Consider the following 10,970-nt stretch of genomic DNA (forward strand, 5'->3'; position numbering starts at 1 on the left):
TCCCGGTCAGGTTCCCTGGAAGCTGTGTGTCCCCGTACTCACATAGTAAGGGCTGACCTGACCTGCGGGCCAGCATCCCAGCAGCCTGAGAGTTTGGTGGCCTGAGGCCCAGGAAGCAGGGGTTGGGGGTTGGGGAGAGGCAGGCCCAGATCACTAGGGATCCCCTCAGCAAAGATTGGACAGTGACTCCCCCTCCTCACATCTCTCAACTCCCATCTCCCAGCTGTCTGCAGGCCAGGCAAAGGGAAGACAAAAGCTGATTATTCCACTGGGGGCTGTCCTGGGCTCCATGAATGGGGTATTGAAAATCCCATGCCCACATCCAGATAAGTTTTCATCCTCTCCACATCCAGACTCTTTATATGCCAGGGCCAAGGCACAGCCAGGAGGAGACAGGGTGGGAAGTGCTGTGAGGGGCACCCATGTCCTTGTACTCTCAATATAGCCCAAACAGAACCATCCCCTAAGCCAGCAAACTCCCCTGCCCCATTTAGTCTGTGAGGAAAGGGGGCACGAGAGTGCTTCTGGGATGCTGGTTACAGTGTGACTATTCACTGAGTTCCACATTTGAGTACTTTTTTATTTGTGTATTTCAATCCAAATTTTAACAACGACAACAAAAAATCCTCAAGGGGTTCCCATCCCAAAAAGGCAGAGCATCCCAAACAGCATTTACTGTCCCAGCCCTTTACCATCTTTGTGTATTTGTGAGTCATGGGAACTATATTTCCTTGATGTTTTTTATTTAAATTGACTCATTTCTTCTGATTTAAATTAATTGAAGAGTAACTTTATATTGTTCTAATAAACAGAAAATCAGGATTATTTGCCATAGATAAAAGGCATTTTTTAAAAAGCAATGAAAATAAAACAATATATGTTCATCTATCTCCCCCTAAATTTATGTGCATTACCCCTATGGCACGAACACCAGTCCTTGGGATGCACTGCCCTGGAGGATGAACTCAGCCCTGGGCACAGCTGCGTGGCCTGTCTGGGCTTGGGCCTAGGCAGCCCTCCAACCTCACCTCCCACCATTCGCTCTCACATGCTCTCTGCTCCAGCCTGACCTAACTCCTCGTTAGCTCCCATCTGTGCTCCCTTCCTTCTCATCTCCCAGCTGTTGCTCCTGCTGCCTCCACTCAGAATGCCAAATCCAAGTGAAAATGTCACTTTCCCCTGAAGCTCTCACTAGGCCCTTCCAGCTGAAAGAAGTGATTTGGGATTTCTAATTCCAGATGTTCCTGCTGTGACTTCTCCATCAGCTCCACGATGGAACCATCAGAAAGGCCACTGACTGACTGGACACACAAGGAAGCAGAAATTCAAATTGGTCCCCAACCAGATCAGAGCATGGGGTGGAGGCCTGGAGACAGGAGTACAGCCCCTGCACCCATCCCCCCAGCCCTATCCTTCCTCCTCCTCTTGCCACTGGGTGAGTGCTGTCCCCCTAACCCCCAACCATTTCTGTTTCTGGCTCTATTTTCCCAGCTCTAAAATTATGGTGGGAGGTGGTTTGTAAGTGAGGTGGTTTCCAATATTCTTTCCAGCTCTGACATTTGTCCAGGATTGATGACAGCTACGGGTCTGAGTTGGGGAAATGGAGGGCTCAGTGCTAGAGGTGAGGGACCAATGTACAGAGAGTATGGGCAGTTAGGGGCCATTGGAAACAGGGAAGGAGGGAGTGGGGGTGGGCTTATCAATGGCTGTTGGAAAGGTAGCTGGTAGAATAGATGGAATCAAGTGACCTAGGGACCATTCTAACTTAAAAAAGAAGAAACCAAGTCTCAGTTTCTTCATCTGTAAAATGGGTACCTTAGTACATGTCTCTGAGAATTGTTGTAACGATTCTCTGAGACAATGTATGTGAAAGTGTCTAAACAATACTCTGTGCAGAAGTGGGCTATTATGGAGTTTTCAATTTCCCATGCTAGGCCAGTTTCCTTGTTTCTGCCCCACCTGCCAAGCCATGTATACTCAGAATTGTATGGTGAAAAAGAGTGTGGTTATTTTGGTTGGAATACCAGTTCTACCATTTGTTGTATGACCTTGAGCAAGTTGCCTAACCTCACTAAGCCTGAAGTTTCCCCATCTGCAAAATCCTACCTATCTTATAAGTTGTCCTAATGATTAAGTGAACCAGGCCACATAAAGCAGTGAGCACAGTGCCTGACATGTACATACATGAGAGCTGATGCAGATGGACTCATCTAGGTAAAGCTTTTGGAACAATCATAATGAATCTCAAAACTAGTTTGCACACTTAAGGCAGAACTACCGAGCATCTGCTGAGTAACAGGCTCTGGGCAACACCGAGGTGAGACAGGCATGGCCACATCACCGGGCAGAATGCCTGGAAAGGGGCATGTATATGATGCCCAGGGATTCAGAGGGAGTAGAGAGCACTTAGAGCTGAGAGCTCCAGGAAAGCTTTCTGAAGGAGAGGGCTCCAAGCTGGGTCTTGAAGTCTCTAAAGAACTATAATGAGCAGCATTGGCCAGAACTATTCAAGCAGAAGAGACTGCATGATTAAAGTCCTGCAGACAAGATTGATGGCATATTAAAGAAGTAAGGTGAGACTGGTCAGGAGATATGAGAAGGCTTTGTAGAGGAAGTTCAGTGGCTGGGACTCCTATAAGAAATGGGGAGTCTTTGAGAAATTTAGCAGTGGAGTGGGATAAGCAAATCTGTATCTTAGGCAGATCTCTCTGGGGTGGTCCATGGACCAATGGGAAAGGGGTGAAGCAAGGAGACCAACTGGAACAGTCAGGGAAAGAGAAGATGAGAATAGTGAAGAGGAGGGAGATAATGGTAAGGACCATGGTGGGAGGGGAGGCTGTACTCCCAGGGCCAGGCAGCAAAGGGAGGGGGGGAGGGGCCAATGCTCTCCTCACTCTGTTTCAGCCAGTGCCCTACAGCCCACCCCACTGCCCTTTCCAGGTAGGTGCCCCTACTCCTTCCTCCCCCACCCCTGTCCTGACCCCAGGAACTCAGATGTTCAGACAGAAGACCTCCATTATTTGAGACGCCCCCAAAGGGATTGTGCCTGTCTCCCCGTTTTATAGAAAGTGAGAAATAAGACCTAAAAGGGACTGTTCCCAAGGCTCCCATAACTTCATGGAAAGGTGGGCCTCCTGTAGGTTGGACCCAGGGATCCCCCTGGTGCCAGCTCAACCCTCTCCACAGAACTGAGGCTGGTGGGGGGTCCAAGCCGCTGCCGGGGTCGCCTGGAGGTCCTGCACAGTGGCTCCTGGGGCAGCGTCTGTGACGATGACTGGGACGTGGTAGACGCCAATGTGGTATGTCGTCAGCTGGGCTGCGGCCTGGCGCTGCCTGTGCCGCGGCCCCTTGCCTTTGGCCAGGGCCGAGGCCCAATCCTGCTGGACAACGTGGACTGCCGCGGGCAGGAAGCTGCTCTGAGCGAGTGCGGCAGCCGAGGCTGGGGAGTCCACAACTGCTTTCACTACGAGGATGTGGCTGTCCTGTGTGATGGTGAGCAGAGCCCTGTGACCTAGGAGGGCAGTGTCAGGCAGCAGTGCTGAAGGCTAGATAAATGAAGGGGCTTCCCAGCAGTAACACTCTTCCATGTAGAAGACTGAGGCAGTGGCTACACTGCACGGTATTGGGGAAGAGCCCCAGGCTTGCTGTCAGAAGCCCTGGGCCCTAGTGGTGCTTCTGGTTCATCGTGTGACTGTGGTCAAAACCCAGCATTACTCCTTCCATGTAGGGCTTTGGCTGTTCCAGCAAAGCCCCCTTCCCCTTTTTAAAACCAGATGACTGGGATCAACACTGGCCATAAGTCCACTTGGCATAGTTAAAGTAGAAATCACTGAGAGGCTTTGATCTTGAGAGCAGTGGTTTTAATTTTCAAGAAAATCCCCCAGAAGGTTCAGAGTGTCTGATTCTGCAGGTCTGGGTGGGGCCTGAAAACTTACCTTTCTCAAGTGATGTGATGCTGCTTAAGAACTAAAAGAATTCCTCTAGGGCTACTGCTTTCTGGATGCAGAGGGCTCTTTCACCACTCATACCCCTGGCTTTGATTCTTTGTGTGGCCAGAGACCCCGAGGAGAAGGTACCTTAGGGATCCATGCCCTTCCACTCATACACCTGTGAGTGTGAGAATGAAAAACAGACAGATCCATTTGTCCTCTTCCCTTCCTTTCCAGAGTTCTTGCCCACTCAGCCCCCAACGAAGAAAGTGTTAACCAGTATAGTGCCCCCTACAACTCCCAGGAATGGGAATGGTAAGTAAGGGCAACGTCCAGGCCCAACTCAGTCTTAGGAGAGGGACCCAGGGAACAGTCTCAGAGACCGACCCTAGACAGAAAGGGAGGGATTACGGATGGCTAAGTTTGGTCATTCCCCCTCCCCACTGTGCCCCCTGTACCCCCTCTAGCAGCTCACCTGGATAGGGAAAGAGGATTCATTCCTGTGGAACGATAAAAACAGTCAACACAGGGTTGGAGAAAGTGAGAGTTGAGCACTGGAGCTTAATCTAATGGGAAAGTCAGATATGCACAGGAATACTGATAATGATGTAGAACAAGAAAATGAAAAGTAACCCAAAAAAGGAACAGAAAAAAGGCCAGGAAGTCCAGAAGAGGAAGAGGGTCTCATCCAACAGAGACCAGGCAGGGCTTGCTGAAAGAAAAGTTGTTGGTGCTGCACCTGGGAAGGTGAGAAGGCTTTCACTGCAGCCTTAAATGCGGAAGCAACACAACCTAGCCACTTACGAGAGCCAGAGCGTGGACAAGGGCAGGGAGGGGTGCTTTTAGGCCGGAAGTGACACAGTCAAAGCCAATCTGTCCACTGATTCCACAAACCATCCCCAGTCGGGGCTGTAAGGAGACAGTGCCTTGGGAGAGAGTTAGTAGCTCCCCCAGGGTTTTAGTTCTGGAGCACCGTGCGCTGTGGGTATAGGGCAGGCCTAGGACATTGTAGAAGTGCGCTGGATTGGGAGGGGTTGGGAGGCAGAGCCCTATGGGATTTGCTCCTTGCCCCCTCCCCTGTCCCCACCCTCACCAGGTGAGGGCAGTGTGCGCCTGGTAGGGGGCGCTGGCCCGTGTCAGGGCCGAGTGGAGATCCTGCACGGCGGCCTGTGGGGAACCGTGTGTGACGATGACTGGGGACTGCCAGACGCCACCGTGGTCTGCCGCCAGCTGGGCTGTGGGGAGGCCCTGGCAGCCACCACTAACGCCTTCTTCGGCTATGGCACGGGACACATCCTGCTGGACAACGTGCACTGTGAAGGCGGCGAGCCCCGCCTGGCAGCCTGCCAGAGCCTGGGCTGGGGCGTGCACAACTGCGGCCACCACGAGGACGCCGGAGCGTTCTGCGCAGGTGCGGGCTCCGGAAGTGCGGCGGGCCGGTGGGAGGGAGCAGGCTGTGTCCTGACGCAGGAGGAGCTTAATTAAGTGGGTCTTGGGCTGGGAGGGCGTTGGTGGCTGTCTGTGTTTCCCAGAGTAATCCAGGAAGGCCCCGAAATTACTTTTAATATCGCAGATCTGCTCTAGAAGTGCCTCAGAAAACCCCAGTACTCTTTGTGGTGAGCTCCACAGCTGTGCAATACTACAGTATTGCTCTACCAATATTCCAGAATTATAGCAGTATCCCAGGAATGCCTGCGGAATTTTCGGGCATGTTTTATGTACTCTTCATGGAATACTTCAAAGTAATAGAACTCTAAAACTGTCTCAGAAATACTCCATTGTAGCCCACGTATGTCCCCAGAAGTAGTCTGCACAGCCTTCTTTAATCCTGATGCTCTTATATTTCTCCCCACCTTGCCCCTCTCCATTTGAGAGGTTTTCTGAGCAAATACGAATAGTAAGGCCAATAATGGCACTTCACAGATGGATCCCACTCTACAAGATATGAAATGTGTGCCCATGCCTCACAGCAAACCCAGGGGCCATCATTCCCAGTTTATAGATGGGAAAGTTGGGGCCCAGTGAGCCAGAGCCATACCCATGGGTGTGCAGTGAATCCTGGCAAAGTCACAACTCACCTTGCTGCAATGCCTCAGGCATGCCCCTTGCCCTTTCTAGTCCTATTTTATCTGTAAGATAGGGATAATGAGTTTCATTCTGCAAGCCTTTCAGGACTATACATGGTCCTCCTCTGTGGGCAAGACTTCTGTCTCCTATTTTGGACACACACTGGATTTCTGAGAACTTTGGAAAGAAACGAAAGCATGTGTGAGAAAGTCCTGTATAAACTGTGATGTGTACACCTGTACAACGTGAATTACAACCATTGTCAAAGTGGGGCAGGCCTCCTGGACCTCAGCTGGGGCTAAGTCCCCAGCTCTAGAAGTAAAATCTTGTCTTCTTCAGTGAAACCCTTCTATCGTCCTGACAGCCCAAGGCTGACCAGGCACTAGAACTTTAGCCTCTGACCCTGCTCCCTTCTCTCCTTCTCTAGTCCTAGGCCCCCCAACTCTCACAGCACTGCCACCCTCAGCTACAAGAGAGGACTGGGCCTTGCACACAGAGCCAGAGGGTAAGGAGCCCAGCCTGAGCCTGCTAGAATGTTAGGGGCAAGGTGGGTAGGGCTGGGAATTGAGAAAGCTGTTTGGATCCACAGGAAGGGGACCCTGACTAGAAGGCCAGAGCTTGTGGCTAGATAGTAGAGATGGGTGAGAGAACAGAGGAGCTGGTAGAGCAAGGATAAAATCCAGACCTCTGAAAAGTTCACTAAGGTGGGGAAAAGTAGTAAGAGATTTCTTCAAAGCAAATTTGGAAACTGAGAGTCCTTGTGAGAGGGTTCAGATAAAGGCAGAATTAAGGATAGAAGTACATTTGAAAATTTGGAAATTATTCCATTGGGATTGAATTTAGGATAATGCCTGGAAATAGGGTTTGGTTCATTCTGATCGTTTCCTGATTTAGGACCCCACCAAGCCAATCAACATGGTGACTCTATAAAGTTGAGGCTGAGTGTGGGGTACAGGCGTGGTACAGTTGGGAGATCTCAGTAGGGTACCCAGCGCCCTGCTGGAGGCTTGGAGGCCTCCTTGTCCTCTTCAAATGCTCCATCTAGGTGCCCTGTCTCCGCAGCTACAAGACTTGGTGCCCTGCCATCCAGAGAGACAGCACTGTTCACCACAGCCTCCTTGGCTGCGGGAAAGAAAAGTAAGTGGCAGAGCAGGGATTCCATGCGGGGGTAGGAAAGGATGGGGCTGGGGCACTGCCCGGGAGCGAGTGGCTCCAGCCCAGCCCCTCTGGCCGCGGGCCTGTGCGCCCTGCAGGCGGGCGGCTGCGGCTGGTGGGCGGCCCGGGGCCATGCCGCGGCCGCGTGGAGGTTATGTACGCCGGAGGCTGGGGCACCGTGTGCGACGATGACTGGGATTTCGCGGATGCGCGTGTGGCCTGTCGCGAAGCGGGATGCGGGCCTGCGCTGGGTGCCACGGGCCTCGGTTACTTCGGCTACGGCCGCGGCCCGGTGCTGCTGGACAATGTGGGCTGCGCCGGCACAGAAGCCCACCTGAGCGACTGCTTCCACCTGGGTTGGGGTCAGCACAACTGCGGCCACCACGAGGATGCGGGAGCACTCTGCTCAGGTAAGGTCGCCGCGGGACGGCGCACAGGGGCGAACAACCGCGCGGGCCAGGAAGTGCACCGTGGGCCGGGCTGTGCGCAAAATCATACTGCTCTGCGGGCGGGATAAAGCAGGATTGGGGAAATGGGAGGGGCCGCGCCTAGGCACCCGCCGCAGCATGGGCGCGCGCAGGTGCATACGGCGGCATGGGCGGGACAAGGCAGGATCTGGAAAATGAGCGAGTTCGCATGTAGGCACGCACTGCAGCACGGGCGGGGTGGAATCTGTTGAGTAATGGGAGGGGCTGCGCGTGAAGACCCGCCGCAGCTCTGCAACGTAGGCGGGGCCCGAGAGGACGCGCACTCCGCAAAGAGGCGGAGCCCGCCCATCAACGCACTCCGCCGCTGTGCGAGCAAGGGCGGGGCCCGGGTGTGCGATCTGCCGCAGTGAAGGGCGGGGCACGAGGTGAGCGAGCCGAGAGCAGGGATGAATGCTGAAAGTCTATAAAGGGCGGGGCCGGGGCGCTATTGCTCTTCTGAATTAAGTACCCTCAAAGCTTTAATAAAGTAAGAGTTGATCAGCTTTCGGGAGGTGTGGGAGGAATAAGTGGAAAGGAGTATTCGCAGAGTCTTACGCATTTTAAAATGCTCAATTCATTGCTTGGTGTGGGAATTAATATCTTCATCCTGGTTTGGTGCCTCGGCCACAAAGGGTAGGGTGGGTACAAAGGATTCTGCTTTGGGACTCAGGGTGCGAGAAACACAATCACCATTTCTGACCCAAGGGGCAAGGAGCAGTTCTTCTTCAAGGTCCTGTGAAGTCCTTTATCCCTAGATCAGGCTTCGCTTGATGGGTAGGAGGTGATCTGGCCTCACGGAACATGTTCCTCAATGTTACAGCCACCTCTTTTTCTTTGTCCTTGCTGATCAAGACCCAGAGGAACTAGGACTGCCAGTCCAGCAGGATGGTTCTGAGACCACCCGAGTTCCCACTCCTCGGCCCAGGGACGGTAAGTGCCCACAAGCCCTACGAGGGAGGTAGAGGCATAAGGACCAGAATCAGGGGAGGTCACAACCTGGGTTTATGAAGCTCAGAAGATTTGTACCATGTCCTGGTACCTTTGTCCTTTTGTGCTCATCTCAAGTCTCATTAATAGAGGTATGATGTCCAGAGAGAGGCAGGTGGGTTTTAAGATAGAGGAATTAGAAATTTTTAGAAACTGGACCAAAATGAGGGGATAGGGCTCCTTTTCTGAGGAGAGAAATGAAAGAATTCACTTTTTAGCTGGGAGAGTCCAGGGGGTGAAGGGAGGCAATGATAACTTAAGAGAATACAATCACAGTCTCCAGAGAGTAGTCTTGGGGCTGAGGTACTGGGACTATGAACAGAGGACTAAGGAGAGAGCAAACACGGAACCCAACATGCTCAGAGCACTCTATTTAATAATCTCATTTGTCTGCCCTTGTCCACTAGCTGCCAGGGCAGTGCTGTGTCTCAGATCAACACCCTTTGCCCCTTGACCTCCTCTACCCCATTCCCTGGGCTTGCTTGGGAGTGGCCTGGCATGAGTCAGCACCTTCTATATTTCAGCTTTGTCCCCCTACAGGGCACCTACGTCTGGCCAATGGAGCCCACCGATGCGAGGGGCGTGTAGAGCTCTTCCTAGGACAGCGGTGGGGCACTGTTTGTGATGATGCTTGGGACCTGCGGGCAGCTGGTGTCCTGTGCCACCAGCTGGGCTGTGGCCAGGCTCTGGCAGCTCCTGGAGAGGCCCACTTTGGCCCAGGCCGAGGCCCTATCCTCCTGGACAATGTCAAGTGCCGTGGGGATGAGAGTGCCCTTCTGCTCTGCTCTCATATCCGCTGGGATGCCCACAACTGTGACCACAGTGAGGATGCCAGTGTCCTGTGCCGACCGTTGTGACTCAGCCCGCTCTGCAGACTACCTTTTCTGGGAACCTACTGTGGCCTGCCCCTCTTCTTTCAGGAAGTCTTCCTCCTGTGTTAACTGCAGTTCACTCAGCCCTTCCCACCCCTTGCCTGGGAGAGAGTCTGCCCTGGTGGTGTGGTCGTGCATGGGGCAGCCTGGCTCTATCCCATCAACTTATTGTGTGACCTCATCTATTATCAACTGTTGTGGGTCCAGTTCAATGAAAACTCCCACTTTCTGCTCAGCCAAAACAGAAAATCGGGGTTGGGAATGATTTCTAACTCTCCTCTTTGGTGGGGCCCCAGTTACAACACCCCTGATCCTGCCTTCCTGGAACCTAGTCCAGGAGGTTCAGGGGCTCTCTGAAACTGCGGTATCTCCCTTCCCCCCACCCATCTTGGGATCCCCAAGAAGAGGGAAGGCAAGAGAGGCCTGCAGCTTTTACCTTAGCCTGCCTGGGGCTGTAGAAGAACCTGGGTCGTTGCCCTAGTTTGTTCCATGAGGGCTCAGACTCAGATGGTGCTCGGCTGGACAAGGGGACTGGAGGGGCCAAAGCAGGGACAGTGGCCCCTCCCTGCAGCTGGAACCAGCATCTCTGATTTATGCTGCCCCCACCACAGAGCCTCCACTTTGCAATAGCAAAGAACCATGGGGGCCTGTAGCCACCCATTCATAGGTGCCAAGTCAATAAAACATTGTCCCCCCTGTCTTTTAACTGAGGTCAGTGTTTGGGCACAAGTGCATTGTTTGTGGCAGCAGGAAAGACTCTGGTGAGGACTCTCTGGAGGCTTGAGGTTGGAGGACAGTTCAACAGCATCATCAGAGACCTCTCTGAAGGCCCATCACATCCTGGAAATGCTGACTCAGTGTCAGGCCAGGAATGGCTCTGGAGGGTCTCCTAGCTCATTCCTGCTTTCTTTTTACATATAGAGAAATCTAGGTCCTGCAAAAGGAAGGGGTCAGCTCAAAGTCACATAGCAAGGTGGTAGAATTACTAGAACAGAAAAAATTGAGAGGAGGCAGGAAAGCAGATAAGGAGGACAGGAACAGCATTGGGGCTTCCCCAGAGGCTGCTTTGGGGGCACCTTACTTGCAGTTCCAGGGGCAGAGAACTAGGGGATCCTGCCAGAGCTTCTCTCAACCCTGAGGTCTTGCCAGTAGCAACTGTCTGGCGCAAGCCTCTGCCCTCCAGCTCCAGCCCACAGGCTCTGCATTAATTTTCTATAGCCACTATACCAAAAGACCACAAACTAAGTGGCTAAAAATACAAATTGATTATCTTATAGTTCTTGAGTTCACTAGTCCGAAATGGGCTAAGTTCAAGGTGTATGCAGAGTAGTGTTCTTTCTGGAGGCTCTGGGGAAAATTCTGTTTCCTTACCTTTACCAGCTTCTAGAGGCTGCCTGCATTCCATGCCTGCTCATGACTTCCTTCCAGCCAGCAATTACATCATTCTGACTGCTGCTTCTGCCATCTCAGTCGCCTCTCCTGACTCTTCTGCC

The 10,970-nt window shown here is 52.7% G+C and overlaps 1 protein-coding gene across 1 annotated transcript; it reads left to right on the top strand.

Moving 5' to 3' along the window:
* The first annotated feature begins 1,272 nt into the window (after window positions 1-1,272).
* Window positions 1,273-10,183, top strand: SSC4D (scavenger receptor cysteine rich family member with 4 domains). The gene is made up of 10 exons (XM_090276852.1): window positions 1,273-1,435; window positions 2,905-2,940; window positions 3,187-3,492; window positions 4,167-4,244; window positions 5,026-5,340; window positions 6,424-6,501; window positions 7,059-7,133; window positions 7,250-7,561; window positions 8,471-8,548; window positions 9,146-10,183. The coding sequence occupies exons 1-10, from the start codon at window positions 1,273-1,275 to the stop codon at window positions 9,460-9,462; spliced, it is 1,758 nt and encodes a 585-aa protein (XP_090132978.1). The 3' UTR covers window positions 9,463-10,183.
* The last annotated feature ends 787 nt before the right edge of the window (window positions 10,184-10,970 follow it).

The sequence above is a fragment of the Furipterus horrens genome, unplaced genomic scaffold (assembly GCF_987537825.1).
Source record: "Furipterus horrens unplaced genomic scaffold, mFurHor1.1.pri manual_scaffold_5, whole genome shotgun sequence".
In the NCBI taxonomy this organism is placed as follows: domain Eukaryota; kingdom Metazoa; phylum Chordata; class Mammalia; order Chiroptera; family Furipteridae; genus Furipterus; species Furipterus horrens.

Excerpts from the sequence above, each read along its gene's own strand:
- SSC4D (XM_090276852.1), top strand. The coding sequence starts at position 1,273 with ATGGAACCATCAGAAAGGCCACTGACTGACTGGACACACAAGGAAGCA. Across the intron at positions 5,341-6,423 it reads CGCCGGAGCGTTCTGCGCAG|TCCTAGGCCCCCCAACTCTC; the intron begins GTGCGGGCTCCG and ends CTCCTTCTCTAG. Across the intron at positions 7,562-8,470 it reads TGCGGGAGCACTCTGCTCAG|ACCCAGAGGAACTAGGACTG; the intron begins GTAAGGTCGCCG and ends TTGCTGATCAAG.